Genomic DNA, 16,424 nt, shown 5'->3' on the forward strand with positions numbered 1-16,424 from the left:
CTATCAGCTCCATGTAGCCTCATGGTGACAGCCACTGCCCTTCTGTGACAGGTTATCCAGCCCCACAAGAATGTGGTTTCTCATTATACGTAGCCTCATAGTGCCACAACATAAAATGTTGAGCTAGGTTTGACGCTGAGCACTCAAGTTTACAGTGACGTCCCTGAAAAAGTATTCTCACCAAAATTCAGAATTTCATCTTTGTGGGAAGCCCATGCAAAGGTGGTATTTTGTGTGTGTGTGTGTGTGAATGTTATTGCTCTGAATCAACAGAGAATTTTATGTTATTGAGATGTGCTTCTACGTTAGAGACAGTAAGATTCAGTTGGCAGAAGTGGTCTTTTAGCGGGCCTCTGACTGTAGAAATAAAAATTACACCATCTCTAGATACAATAAAATTTTCAAGTATGCTTGTAGCCTGGATATTCGTACAGCTACCCTAATGCTTCTGGCTGTTTGTTTTTTGGCAAGACAGCAATCTGTTTAGAACATCGAAGAAGTTTACATTATTTCTCTGAAAAACAAAAAAAGTCTCCACCTTTTGATTCAAAGCACTGCTATGACTGGGGAAAAAATTTTATGTGGCATAGATTTCATAGCAAAATGAATATAGAGGGAAACAGCCGACATTACAACTGTGCCAAGAGTTAGAATTGTATCTCCAGTGCATGGGCACTGATCAAGCTCTACTACTTACCTACATGTTCACTTCCTGCATATTTACTGTATTAGGATACATTACTCTTATTGTTATTTACAACACATAAAATACAATCAATACAAATGTAAAACTGAAAGGATGTTTTAACATACTTTAGCTTTCATCCAATAGTAGTATATATCCATTAATATGCAGACATCAGACCTGGAAAGTTTGGGGGCTTAATTTTGCGTTTTCCTCAATGTTCACAAAGTTCAAGGAGAATAGTATTGGTTTTGGGGGTCACCATGATGCCACTATTTTTATTCCTTTTGCATTTTTTTTCCCCTAGGAATTTTAATTGAAAAAACCTGAAAGAAATGAAGATTAAACTAAGCACGAGTGGAAAATCCATGGAGTTAGCCTTGTTGGAACTGTGGGGTTAGCAGGCAGTACAAACAAATGAAGCCTTGCCCCTACACCGAAAATCAGAAGTTTAAAAGCCCTTCATCTGGAAAATGCAAATGATTAAATCAATATTAAGTGTAATATGAAAAAACTGTATTTATCTCTGCTCCCCATTTTGCTTCAGTTCCTTCCCACATTTTCATCCAAGTCCTGTCCAAAAGTCGCCCTATTGCTATATCACTAATTTCTGCTATAATGCTCCCAAGCCCTGTGTTCCCTCACACGCTCCTATTTTGCACAAAGCCCCTGACACACACCTCTTCCACCCTACCAGTGTCTTACATTTCTAATGCTCGGCACCACTTATCAAGGCATCTTCCTGGAAATGCCTAAGGCTTTTGTCCAGCTTCCGTGTTTTGCTTCCTCCTCTAGGCCTGAAATGCTAAGCCAAGTTTTGAACTTTGGCTTGGAAATGTGCAAAAATGTTCACAACCTAAATTACAGATAAACTACAGAAACCACATACTACTGTCTGCTTCAACACTCATACTTCTTGTGATAAAGGGATCAGGACCAAGACTTCTTTAGCTTGGTCATTTCAAATTACAAACTCTGGGTACAAACCGCATCTTTCTTTTTCTTTTTTTTTTTCTTCTCCCTTTTTTTTTTTTCTTTTTTTGTGTGTATGTGATTGTAGCAGACTTATTAACTTGCCTCTTGCACCCTTGCTTGGCCAGGGAAGAAAGGTTTTCTTCCTTCCAGTGGGACTCTTCCTTTGGTTTCCCTCTGCCTTTTTTGTGCCATTACTCCAATGAACCTCTCAGGGAACTCAAAAAACATTTTGTTTTTCTTAAGAATGACTAAGTGATGAAACAAACACTTTAGTCTCTAGTCAGTCTCTTCCCTGCCTATTTGAATGAAGGATTCCCACTGTCACTCCCAAAGCAACCGGGAGACAAGGGAAAGGAGCTCAACAGAAAGAGGGACCCAAACTCTGACAGAAAGACCCTGTTCAGCAGGACTCATGACAACAAATAAGTGAGCAGTTGCTGGATGAGACATTTTGGTGACACAAGGAAAGAAATTAGGCAGGCTAGTTTTCAGAAATCAGTAATGAGAAGAAAAGAGAGAACGGGGCTCACTTGAAAGCATACTAAGCATCTTTGAAACTTCTAGGCAAAAAGGATATTGTTCTGAAATAACAAAGGACATCTAACACATGAAAAGCTTATCTTTTAGGCAGAAAATAAATTTTTCATATTTTAGGCTTATAATTAGAAGCTGGCTAGTTGCTATGGAACTGCTGTCAATTCACAAATCCATATACACTTTTAATACAACATATACAGTACTCATCTCTCCCTGCATTGTATATTGGTTGCTAAACAGCAATTTACAATATTTATACTACTTTACAATGTTTGTGACCTTTGTTTTTTTCTGGCTTCTTCACATATGGTAGATGTGCTTGGAAACTGGAAGTTTGCAAAATTAGACATGCATAACTTCCTTCCGTATCTGGACATATGTAATGTTGCTGTTCTGATTTTAAACCCTAGGTACTAACATAATGCTCATGACTGCGAGAGACTAACAGCACAAACAGTTTCCCTACTCCACTCTGGATACGCAGTGCATCTGTGAACAGTACTTCCATAGGTTATTCTGGTGCTAAAACTCTCTGGAGCAAACACTGACAGTCTTCCTACACTGTGTGTTGCGTTGCAATTTGGGTATATCTGCAAACATCCTCCAAGGCACAGAATGGGGACCATCACTTGAGTGACCTTGAAATGAAAGCCAGCTTGGATCCTCAAAATAAACAAATGAACATAATGCAAAATGACCAAGTTGTTACTCATTATAATGCTAGCCTCTTGCTATCAGGCTCTAGTTTTAAAAACCCTACGAATGCGCTTAGCTGCACAGATGCTAAGCAGTCTTCCTAAGTGCATGCGTAACAGTAAGGTTACAGGTCCAGGTTCACTCTGCCTGTAAGGTATGTAACTGAGACAGCTGTCTCTGCTTTTGCCCAGTCATCCGGGACTCCTCGGGAAGTCCCTGGAGTGAGGCATCGGCAAAAGGACCACAGGAAGAGACGTCCTGCGAGCTCCAGCTCTCCTTTAAGGTGAGTATATTCTTAAAACCATGTACCAAAAGTGAGGTGTACCGAAGTTGGGCCGAAGTCTGTGTTGTACCTTTTACACTCACGTTAGTAGTTCTTGTCCTAAAGTCTTCTATTTAGACTCCCTGCTCCATGTGGAATGAGGTCAAGTACATATTTTAATTAGAGTATTTAAAACATCCTGGATTCCTCTGGGTGAATATTTACAGGCAGCTCATTTCTTTCCACCTCAGCAATCTTGACTCATCATCTGTTTACTCTGCATGTTATTGTAGTGGCATATGACAGGGCTGGATGCAGCTGTGAAGTTGATAGGGAGTTGCACAGTGGTGGAGGCACTCCTCTCCTACACCGCATCGATTGGGCACCACACTGAGCAGCGCTAATGTGGAGCAGAGGTCCAGCCTCCTGCCTCCCTCTTGCTTCTCTCCTCCCCTCACCTCTTTGGAGAAAGTGTCCTTGGATTGGGCAGGTGCCTGGTTTGCTCCTTTCCATCTCTGACCCTATTGCCCGTGTGCACTCTTTCAGCTATGCAGATTTTACAGCTGCGTTGCTTTTTTTTTTTTGAGCTGATTTTTCTATTCATTATTTGTACTGGTTTTCTTGCACATCGTAAACACTTTTAGCACAGTGTAAGTACAAAGGATAGTCAACGCTGTGTAAATTAAGAAAATATACAGTGAAACACTTGAAAATTATCATTTAAAGGAAATCATCTTTATATAGGTCAATGCTTTTGCACATTTAAATCAGCACTAAAGCTTCAGTTCCCCATGACCAAACAGGTTAAGAAGCTCTTTCCACTGATGAATCACTAACTTTGTCAGAGCACTCTGCAGCATCCTCACCCGGTACTATTTTGATTTACAACACAGCAATCTCTTTCTGTTACTCCAGATTCATTATAGTAAAACTAGATTATTCTTATGCTTTCTGGCACTATTTTTCTTGTAATACGATCAACAATGTGGTTGGGTGTCTATTTGTGAACACTTACGCAGAGTTTTGCTTGATTTTCCTTTTTAAACTAAGCTTGACCCAAATGAAATACAAGTATAAATATCAAACCCGCAAGTAAGGTTTGAGAAGCCACAAGGTTCTCCTGCTGTTTATACGTGTGTGAATTACAGTACATCAAGAAATCAATATCCCCTAGATGATGCTTGTGCCTGGCACTTCATGGTGAACAAACATTAGGTAAGACAATATAAATGGTACAATCCTTATTGATTTCTCTTGACTGTGTAGAATGCGAAAGCTGCAGCCACAGTTAACACTTACTGACAGACTCATCTAAGTTTCAGTGCTATTTTATATTTTTATAGTTGTCCACGCTCAATTGATTCCATTAAGTTGCTAGACACATTTCAAGCCATCTAGATAAGAAAAAAAAAATGCAGTGCCTGGAATGAGATGCTGCTACTTTGTGCCTAGCAGGATAAAAAGGTTAAAGGACTAAATTGTGCCTGGATGTTGGAAGGAGTTCTCTTTTATTTGATAGAATTGTTATTGTTTTTAGTGAATGGATACTGTGAGTGATGGATAGATGCATTTAACTAAGTTAAATAAATGAAAGAATGGTATAGACCAGAAATGTCTATGGGGAAACTGTACTGGAAGCTCCCAATGTTATAGCCCCTCCCCAAACAAACAAGCAAAAAACTCTTGTAGTTCCACCTCGATTGACAAAATTCCCTCAGAAAAAAAATCAGATGGGCTTTCAAATCTTGAGTTTGGATTTTTTTTCCTATTTTTTCCCTCTTTTGACTCATGATGCACATTTTAAATTGCCTTTTTATAACAATTTATACATTGTTCTTCCCCCCCCCCCCCCAAGAAAAGTGAGCTTCTCACACAAGTCAGGGAAATTAGAGGGTAGGACAGCATAAAAAATTCTGAATATCAGGATATGACATTTAGTGCCCTGAAAAATAATTCTCTATTTCCCTTTTATACCCAAAGAGCTCTTTTACCAAGATATCAGAATATCTATTTCATAGTTTCTTACTCCCCCGCTGGGAAGATTTAAATAATATGATTGAATTGGTGTGAAAAAGGTGTCAGACATCCATTCCATGAATACTAAATGCAGACTGGACTATGGGATACATAACGTCTTGAGAAAACGCTTTTTATATCTGTTTTTGGGCTGTTTGGTACCCAACAAGATGGAAATTCAGAAATTAAAAATGGCATAAAAATGAAGAAGTGGGAAAATGTATCATATCAAAAACATATCAAAACCAGCCATTGTGTTGTGGTTTCCTCGAGAGAAAACACTCTCAGCTACACTGTAAAACAGCTTACGAAGTGCTGAATATTCTGATCCTGAAGCAGCAAACTCTGAAGCACATGCTTTGCTTTAAGTGTGTTGTGGTCCTATTGATTTCAACAGTACTGAGCTTTGCTGGATTCATAGCAGCATAATCAGCACCCTCCAAGAGTAGGCACTCCTTTTCTCAGCGTATGCCAGAAAAAAAAATCAAAGAAAATTTATATACTATATGAAATCAGATGGAGGTTACATTTTTCAGCTTTCAAATGAATTGTTGTTCTTTTACAGAGATTTCTGTCTCAAAAAATTAGGTGAATCTACTTGAAAACATCAGGAATAATTTAGTGAACTTTGAAAAGTCTTTGAACAGTAAATTTGCAAGATGTTGTTTCCATCTTGCAGAAGAGTTTCATATATTTGAGCATGTTAATATAATTCACTCTTTCAGTCCACATTCGGTGACACTGCCTACAGTTTTCTCTAAAATTCTTTTACCAAAAAAGACATGACAAGCTGTTTTAAAATTACAAGAATGTCTTTAGATCAAGGGAAAATTGCAGAGTGGTTCTCATATCAAGAGCTCTCTATTTTCCCTATAAAATATTAGACATAATTAAAGGTGAGTTAAGATTTTGGTGAAAATCTAAAGAGCATCGGCAAATCTGAGCACTGCTCAGCTTTTCAATTGCTTTTCTACTTTTCAGTTCTTTTAAATGGTTTTCTATGGCAGGAACATTTTTCTTAATTAGTCACAGCTAATTAGTGTTCTGGCATAGACAAGTAATCAGAAATGTCAGAGCTGCAAGGCTACATCTCCCTAATCCTTTGATAATAATTTAGCCTCCTGGGAGGGCCTCAAGCTGCGGTAAGTAGTGGCTGACAATAAGGCAAAATTAGGTGGGCAGCAGACCATTAGGATAGAAAAATAAAAAGCACTACCAAATCCTGCTGAGCACCATCAGGCAACTAACTACACTGCCAGATGAGGTGCCTGTTTAAGCCTGTGTTGTTAATTAGCTGATTCTACCAGACCTGCCACATATGTCCAGGTGCATCAGGCAAAGATGTGTATTTCTGGGTTTGCGCCAAAGGACAATTTTGCACTGTGATCAAATTTCAAGAATCCGAGAAAGAAGCCCACATATTTCTTGAAGATTATTCTGAGTTATCAAAGAAATAAGAAGATCAACAAGCTACAATCCATTTTTGTTGAGTGTCTTTTAAGTAATTAGGCACGGTCCTCTCATGTTTCTCAGAGGTTAATACAAACACAGCTTTTGATTCAAATGCGGCCTTTAACCAGACCTACCTAGTCTCAACTTGCTGAAGTTGCCTTGGCATATAATCTAGATCAAAAAGCAGACCTTTTGTCAAATCACACACTTGCAAATAATTACATAACAACGAAAGTGAAGATTACTTATTAAAATTAATGTGACAGGAAGCAATTTGAGAATAAGAAAAAAAAATCACAATTGAAGTTTTCTAGAAAAACATTGTTGAATACTAAATACTACAGTAATGGTGCTTTTGAGGCAGACATGGACAGCACAAGGAGTTGGTACTACAGAAAACTCACATTTAAAATAAGTGTTCCTCTGAGCTGTGTAACACCACCTGAAGGCTAACTCACTTGCCAGGGAGAAGCATTTGCACATTTTTAACACATTTTTTTGTAAAAGGTCAGAAAACTTATAGAAATTATTGTCCTGGTTTCAGCTGGGATAGAGTTAATTTTCTTCTTAGTAGCTGGTACAGTGCTGGGTTTTGGATTTAGTGTGAGAATAATGTTGATAACACTCTGATGTTTTAGTTGTTGCTAAGTAGCGCTTATCCTAAGTTAAGGACTTTTCAGTTTCCCATGCTCTGCCAGCAAGCAGGTGTGCAAGAAGCTGGGAGGGAGCAGAGCCGGGGCAGCTGACCTGAACTAGCCAAAGGGGTATTCCATACCATAGGATGTCATGCTCAGTATATAAACTGGGGAGAGTTGGCCGGGAGGGTCGGATCGCTGCGGGGGCATTGGTCAGCGGGTGGTGAGCAATTGCATTGTGCATCACTTGTCTTTTCTTGGGTTTTATTTCTCTCTCTTTTTGTTATCTTCCTTCTCATAATAATAATAATAATAATAATAATAATAATAATAATAATAATAATTTATTTCAGTCATTAAACTGTTCTTATCTCAACCCACGAGTTTTACTTTTTTTCCGATTCTCCTCCCCATCCCACCGGGGTGGCAGGGAGGAGTGAGCGAGCAGCTGCGTGGTGCTTAGTTGCTGGCTGGGGTTAAACCATGACAATGATGCAATTGAATAAAGCATTTGCTAAAAATGTACTTGCAGAAATGATGGCAAGCAGAAATGAATCAGATGAATACTTCATATCTCCATTTAGGCACAGAATGAAGTACATGACACAGTAATCTTTGGAGAATAATTACTACCTCAAATAACCTCAAGTACATCATTGAACTTAAATCGTCCATCCCTGCTACTAATGGAAAAGGAAAATAATGGTTGTGATATGGGAACACTACTAGTATTTAATTCACATTCCAGACAAAATATAAGCATTTTTTCGACAGAAAAAGAGTATCACATTACATCTGAACCTTTGAAATACAAAAGCCAAAAGCAGCTATGTAAATCTGGAGTGCTTAAGCATTTATACTCCTCATAAAGACGTTCAGTCTTTCTGCACTCCAAAGAAAGTTGTATGAGTTCCCTGCCATTAACATCTCTTACACTGCTTGTTGAATTGTTACCCTGCACGAGGCCACAACCCCGAGGACATTCTCCCACATGAGCAGTCCCTGTGAAGTCAGCAGGACTACTCGGTCACACCACACCAGTTTAACACCCAGAAGAGATGGGCGAGCAGGGCCAAAGTCAACATCTGCTAACAGGTGCCATCTTGTACAAGATAATGAAGGGACCTGTTTGCCAATGCCGACCTCTCCAGGATGCGCACTCTGACAATTTTATGTGTTTATGGCACACTTGTGCACAGGTTTCCCAGAAATTAAAGCCCTCCCAAAATTGGAAAACCTTTAAGTCGTATCAACGGCTAAACACTGCTGTGTTAAAACTGTTCTCTTAAATCATTCTTTATTTCTCAAAGCAGCAATCAATTATTGCCTAAAGATTTCATTGCATATATAGTCTTAATAAAATTGGAATCTCACATCTGTTTACACTATAAGCTTTTCACAACAGACCCACAAATATAACCTATAAGATAACACTTTTAATGGCAAATAAACCAAGAAAGGTTTTGAAGGAAAAATGTTTGAAACAAATTTTTTTCTGTGTTCAGCCAAGAATCTCCATACTTCATGTGCAATTAACAGGTACAAGAAAGTGAGAATCTACCCAAGTGGCACTTAGGAACTATACATTACTACAGAAAGTAAGTATTGCATCGATGTTCTAAACAGTGCTTTATGCAAAATGACTTCTCTTTTTTAAGCTGGTTTGTTAACAAAATCCAATCTAGTTTTAAAGGAAACAGTTTTTAACTTATAAATCTAATGTAATTTAAAATGCTCAGGAATTCAAGACTTAGTCCCATCTTAAAAATTCAGGTAGAAACATGAATCTAAGTCTAGTCAGTGATGATAACCTGGCATGTTTATGGACACAGCACTGCATTTATTAAGGTTAATGGTAAAACTCCCATTGATTTTGATAGTGTAGAACCAGACCCCATGGGAATTTCATAGTTGGATATTTTTTACATCTGTTAATTTTGTGATTCAATACACAGTACTGTTCTTTGATAGGCTGCGCAAATGTTCTTACATCATCCATCAAGCAGATTATCTTTATAAATAAGAGGGGCTTTAATAATAATCAGTAGTATTTTAGATTTATTCTAGGTTTTTGTAATTCTATTCTAAATACTTCATTTTCCCATTCACCAACTGCTACTTTTACAGCCTTTTCTGAAAATGAGTATTTTTCCAACACTGGTTCAAAAAACAACAACAAAAAAGAAATTAAAGCACGACTTTGTTTCTAAAACATTTTACTAAACATTATTTTAAAAAATGAGTTCTTGGTTTAAGTGATTAAACTTTAAAAAAGTTTCCATGGGTGATGCTCTTAATCATAATTAAAAATTGTAATCATTAAACAAACACTGTAGTGCCTGTCTTCATGATTTAGTTGTTATACATTGAATCTACGCATTAATGGTAGAAAAGTTTGCTTTATTTGAGTTTATTAGAGAAACTTGTCCCAATGTAACTTCATTGTCTTAGTTTACTTCAGTGGAGTATGGGATTGGAAGGAACCACATGGATCATTCATTGAATTAAGCCTTCAGGGATCATGAACATGGAGTAGACATTTAACCCAGAGCTAGTGCAGACCATCCACATGCACAACGCATTACAAAACCTTTCTAGTGCTCTTTAAGATCTGTGGTGTTAAAAACAACAAGCAAACAACCCCTCCCCCCCAACTATAAGCTGCTACAGCATGAGAATAGGAGATAAATGTCCTGAGTTCCTGTGCCAGGAAGGCATTTGATAGGTAAAATTCCCAGCTGATCTTAGGAAGAAGACCATGTTCTGGACTGCAAAGGAAGACAAAAAGTCCTAAGTGTCTCTGACAAACTGACCAAGCAAAAACTCTTTGTGACTCCAAATCTGGTGATTAATTTTGAGAATAAGAAGACAGCACACTGACCTGGGAGAGACCGGTGCTACCAGGAGCACCAAGCCATATTGTTCTGCGTGCTGCCTACACCCCTTCCGGAGGAGATAAGAATGAAATGCACCCAGAAGCCAAGTTTTTGAGAGGAAAGGAAGGAAAAAAATAACCACCTTAGTTCTGCTGCGTGATCAGCAGAGGTACCGAAGCATAGGATTTAAATGGTTTAAAAATGGCGCATAAAAAACCAGCAGCCCAGTCTTCTTTCAAAGCCCCCTGGAGATTTGAGCCTCTCTCATATGTAAGGATTCATATCACAAGCTTAAATTCCATTCTCCTGATTTTCACATTTTGTACAGCATGGCAGTGCTTTTCCAGGCTTATCAAGCACCACCATAAAACAATGCACATTTTTTGTCTTCTTCCTAGTTTGAGACTTCTCAGGTAGATAGATAGAAACTTTTCCAACTTCTAGCTTTAACATATTGTGACCCACAGGCAGACTTCTGTACTTTTATCAATACTATTCTTAAATTTAAATAATCTTCTTTGTTATGTACATTACTTCACATGATAGACATCCCATTCTCTTGATCACTGTAATAGCTGTTAGTATATAGCAGCCCTGAATCAAGTCAATGAAATCTGTGTGTAAATAGTTTGTAATTATACAGTTTTGGGGATTAAAATAGCGTCTGAGGCCTGATCTTGTCTATGTTTATAACTAACACCTCTAGCACACAGAACAGTCTGATTTTTTTGGTTATTCTGGATGGGGTGTTTCCCTGGCTGAAGCACAGACATGCACTTTTCCTATTTTGCTTGGCTGATGATTTCTTATCTGATACAAATACAATGTATTTTAAGGGGAAGTCAACTGTGATCTACAACTGTAGCCAGTCAAATGGCTTAAAGTATATTTACATAAAAATGTGAATATATTTTATTCTTTCTATTGAAACATAACTTGATAAAATTGAATTTATAAACAGTACCTAGGTTTTGTTATATCACTAATTTAAAAAAACTCTTCCAAAAAACACGGGCAAAATCTTGCTCAATCATACCATTCTAAATCTGAATTAATCTCAGGAAAGGTGAGTTAATATAGTGAGATGCCTTTGTTTTAAATTTCTGCATGCTATTAGCTTACATATTTGTTAATGCATTTATCTGAATCTGTCCAATTGGTTATATCTCCTAGTGTGATGTTATGTAGAGATGTGATACCACCTTATATAAAGAACAATAAAGATACAAATAGATATTTGATACACATAATACTTATGGACATCTTTTTTCTTTCCTTACTGCTACAAGCATTGGCCATGACAGCATACAATGTGTACTACTGAGTAAAAGGGGACAGGAATGGTTTTGCATCTCAAAGGCAAGTGCTATGTCATGACTTGCATCCATACAGGACATGTTTTCCTGTGCTGAAAAGCTTGATTGCTGAAATGAAACTTGGAAGACGTCCTTGACCCATGCTAACCCAATTGTACTGAAGCCCTGTCCTTGCTGTTAGTGCTAGCTGGCCTAACCCAAAATCACGCCAGGAACTATGCTGATGACTTAATGGTATGGATGATCACTTGCTAGTTCTCAGGCCTGTGCCCAGACCCTGGCCAGTTTATTGCTATGGACATAGCCTAAGGCTTGGTCCAATCCCACTACATCAACAAAGTCAATGTGGTCTCTCCAGTGAGAGTTAGACTTGGCCATAGGCACATAATTTTATTAACATTCAGAAAATTACAACATAAGCAAAAATAACCCCAAAGAAAAACAAAAAATAGAAACTTGAAAATGAAACATATGCTTGCAGATTCAGTGCAAAAGCAAACTGAAGCAGAAGTTGCTAATATGGTTTTAGTACTTTGTGAAGGTGCCAGCTGGATGGATGATAATTTTTCTACCCCTGCAGGGCATCAAAGCTTTTATAAAATCATTCTTTTCACACATATTAGCACTTAGCTTATTAAAACAGATGATACTTTTTTTTGTAAAGCTGCCTGGGAGTGTCTGGAAATATAAAATCTGAGAGATAAGTCTCATTTTGACCACCCAGTCTAACAAACAACAAACACTGACATGACATACCATGGCTGAGAGTCTATGTTATGGGACCTTCTGTGACTGCCACAACTGTAGTGTCACAGTAAAGGCTGTGAATTGCTGTTATGAAAACATTTGCTGTAACTTGCATAATTAAATGAAACTGCCAGCAAAGCTTTCTAAAATACTTAGGAGATGACACACAAATAAATACATTTCAAAGTCTGTATTATGTTCCAGAATTTGTTTTGTAATAAATTGCATTGCACAGTGCCAGCGATGACTCCTTTCCCTGTTCAAACTCCTACATAATTATAAGTGACTGACATCATTGTCATGTAAATCGATCCAAGTTTATAATAAAATAACTTATATTTTAGACATATTTTACATGTGTAGTGCTTTGAATTTATACAGAAGGTATAATTTCAGCTGCCTACAGCTTCTCCTTCAGACAACTCAGAAAGGGACATACTAGACATAAATTAGTGGTCAGAACTTGAATGAGCAGAAATACGCCCAGGAGTGTTGCTAGTGGCCTTATAGGAGAGCCTTGTATGAGGAAAATTTTGGTAGAGTACGTGATAATTTCTAAAAAAAAGAGGCAGAATCAGGGCAAAGGAATGAGTGGAGGGAGGCTGCGGAAACCAGTATCGAAGCTGAGGGAAATTATTGCAAAGATACAGGCTGGCTAGCAATGTGTGGGCCTCAAGGATGAGGACGAGGATTACTCTGAACTTGCAGAAGCGGGATTAGAATTTTGAAAACGAGTTCGACAATTCAATAAATGTTTGCTCAACTTTAAGAAATTATAAGTCTTAAACTAAAAATCCATAGAACAAAATTCTAAAAGTCATTCCATGAAAGTACCAGTCAAACCCATAGATGTACCTGGCATAACTGGCCTCTTTCTGTATACGAGCAGGCAGTGATATGTACAAGTTCTTTATTTAGGGAAATTAGGTCTGCAATGGAATCCGCAAACCACACCAATCCAATTCTCTCCATTAACACATTCAAAATCAAAAGATGGAATAAAATTGGACTACTCACAGTGGAAAAATGACTATTTCAAATAATAATCTTCTACCAATTTTATTTATGCCTTCTAGCACTTAAAAGTTTCATGCAGAAAATATTTAAAGAAAGACCACCCTTGACAGCTGAAGATGGTAAATAAAAAGCAAAAGAAAAAATGATCAACAGGTAAGAACATCTGAATGGCCTGTCAAATATCATCAAAATGCAGCTTATCCCTTCTGATGTAGTAGTGATACCAGCAAGCTTTGCAAGGGTAGTTACTTACATCAAATAACTTCTCTATGTACATTTCCTCATTGACCTTTTCTCGAAGTATATCCTGGTTTTGTCGAACAAACATAATGTAGGTGTCTGCTAGATCCATCCCTGGTTTCTGTGGAGACATAAAGTAAGGGGAGAAAGTAGTGGGAAGGGAAAGCGATAGACCACTCAACAATTGAGACTTATAAGTTATACTTAAACATAACGAAAACTGAGACTATGTTACAATGTTCACATATGTATAAGCTGTATTTACTAAATCTGCTGTGAATTCTGGGTTAGTTACCAAGTTCAGGAGGGTTCACTATTAATAAAGTTCTCAGTGTCATAATTTATGGATGCTTTGAGTCACAAATCTACATTGCCTTATGTAATGGAATGAGTCTTGGCTCTGGTAAAGTCAATGGCAAACTTGGACATTTTCCCCTTTTTTGTTAGTGAGGCTTTCATAGCTACTCCACCCTCAAGGTCCAGATCCTGCTATCACATTCAGAAAATGGTTAAAAAAAGCATTCAGTTCATTTTTCATTGCCTCAGTTTTGTTGTGATTTGCCTCCAATGTGCAGCTGAATTTTGTGTTTGAGGTTTGCTTCTATTAATTCTGATTCAAACTAAGTTCAAGCATTTCCCTGAGAGCAACAGCATAAAAAGGTTGGTATGAGAGTAGACTTGTACCCCTGTTTTTCTGAAACTGTTGCACTGGCACAATCAGCTGAGAGGATGACTAGGCAAGGAGCAAGGGCTGAAATGTTTCCCTTCTTGTACTGATCTATGTTCTCTATGAATAGCAGAGTAGGCATAATTTTCATACCAAACATGGGACAGGCTAGGATATGTCATGTGTATGTGATACTACGTCAGGCTAGCCAGAGTGGTGGCTGAAACTGCTCTCTCCTGTTCAGCTGGGACTTCTGGACCTCTGTATCCACAAAATATTGTTCCACACTAAAGTCCCTAAGAGCCTGCAACATGCCCTTTCCTGGCAGCGTACGCAGAGCTGGTCAGGAGTTCACCTTTCTCTAACAGGAACCAAGAATGAACATAAGCACTTTGGAAAGTCTTCTGTAAATGCCCTCTGTGTGAGCAAGTTTGTAAAAGTATCACTTGCTCCCAAATAATAGTTTTTAAAGTTCATGGCATGCAAAAGAAGGCTAAGTTTTTTTAATACTTTACAGTAAGACTTAGCACAAAGCTATTTATAAAGGATTCAGATTTGGCTAAGAATGACTCTGTACAGAAAAATTAACAGCTCTAGGGAAGGAGGATGAAAGCAGCTATACCCAGTCCCTGAATTCCCAGGCATAAGTCATCTCTGTTTCTCAGAAGCTGTTGTCTGAAAACAGCATACGTACAAAGCTGTAAGAGTAAAATATTTAGCATATTTTAAAGGCCTGTATGCATAAACATGCTCATATACTTAAAATATTTACATATAATTTTATAGTAAGGCTTCCTTTCCAGTCTACAAGTGGATAACTTGTAATTTTTCTCATTCCTTATTAGCTTGTATGTAATATATTATAGTGTATATGAACAGGTCTGAGCATAAGAGGGAAGGAAAGGTGCAACATGCCCAAACTAATACCTGTCCAGAAACTGCCATTACAATAATAGGATGAGAGCATTCTCCCCTCAAAACTGCAGTGAGTGAAACCTCCTGGATCATGAGCTTCATCTCTTTTTTCCTGAATCTACCACGGACATGTATAGGAATATGATCCAAAATAAGTAGATTTTCTTCTTCATTTATACACGTGCATCCATGGTAGTTTCATTTCTTCAAAGTTAAATGTGGAATGATGGCCTGGTTTAACACTCCTAGCATCTCCAAAACTCATACTGAAAAACTGAAATGTCTCCTGCACATTTGAATTGGTCATTCCAGAGGCAATGAAAGCTCATTTCAAAAGCTTATCACATACATACATGCCTACATGAAACTCTTAAGAGGAAAGCAGGACTATTTATATTTACATCTGAGTTACACACCTTGATCCTAAGCATAGAAATAAAAATATAAGATTACAATAGATAAAACAGTGTTCTGTTGGAAAACCTGGTTCTCGGAAATCAATAGATTTCCTTCATAAAAATGTGCCTTCATTAAAATGTGACAGAAATGTTTTAAATTAAACTAAACCACAAAGTGAAGGAGATTTGAAACAGAAAGCTGCTAATCTTACCTTCGTATACTCATTTGTGATGGTACAAAAGAATACAACCAGTGTTGAAACCTTATATACTTTCTAAAACCTGATAGGCAATTTATAGAAATTGGACTAGTTTTAACTTGGATGGATAATGGGAAAATATTTTGAAATCTCCGGGGGTGGGTGAAGGAGATGATAATCTAACAAATGAAACGCTGATTATAGTTCTTGGAGATATATATTCAAACGTATAAATGAATCTTCCACTGAATGCTAAAACCTAATGGTTCTCCGATTCATGCAATTTTTTCTTCTACTAAGTTCAATAAAAAATGTTCATCTTGCAGACAGTCAAAGCTAGGAAAATAATATTTCCCATCAGCATTAACTCTCCTCTTATCTTTGAGATGTTTACTTAGTCTTGAAGCTGTGACATATGGGAATTTCACACCTAGTGAATATATTTTCATGTAGCTTGTGGCACAGGAGTGTAATCATTAAAAGAATATACACAAGTAAGAGTAACTGCAACAGCTGGTGACATTTACCAATTAGAATTACAGTTCTTTAAAACACTTCATCCTTCTTTAATGTGTGCAGGATAATGTGTGCAGGATAATTATCTTTGAAATTGCTGTGGAAAAAAAATTAATTTTCCTTTTAAACAGTGTCTGCCTACAGTAGAAATACGTCTGGGTAAGGAAGATTATCAATATTCCAACTGTATGACTCTCTGTTTTAAAACCTTACCAAAATCATTGCAAGTTAACCATCTTTGCTCATGGTGGGCAAAACACATTAAACATTTAAT

At 37.5% G+C, this 16,424-nt stretch overlaps 2 protein-coding genes across 15 annotated transcripts in view; one reads left to right on the forward strand and one right to left on the reverse strand.

The window, feature by feature from the left end:
* WNT16 (Wnt family member 16) overlaps nt 1–16,424 on the forward strand; it is an 873,674-nt gene that overhangs the window by 483,641 nt on the left and 373,609 nt on the right. The window lies entirely within an intron of this gene.
* Nucleotides 1–16,424, reverse strand: part of CADPS2 (calcium dependent secretion activator 2) — a 327,121-nt gene that overhangs the window by 9,273 nt on the left and 301,424 nt on the right. For all 14 annotated transcript variants that reach the window (XM_050892956.1, XM_050892948.1, XM_050892951.1 and 11 more), the window contains one exon: nt 13,468–13,575. In XM_050892956.1, the coding sequence (XP_050748913.1) occupies nt 13,468–13,575 (108 nt within the window). The remainder of the gene's footprint in view (nt 1–13,467; nt 13,576–16,424) is intronic.

The sequence above is a fragment of the Gymnogyps californianus genome, chromosome 1 (assembly GCF_018139145.2).
Source record: "Gymnogyps californianus isolate 813 chromosome 1, ASM1813914v2, whole genome shotgun sequence".
NCBI classification, from domain to species: domain Eukaryota; kingdom Metazoa; phylum Chordata; class Aves; order Accipitriformes; family Cathartidae; genus Gymnogyps; species Gymnogyps californianus.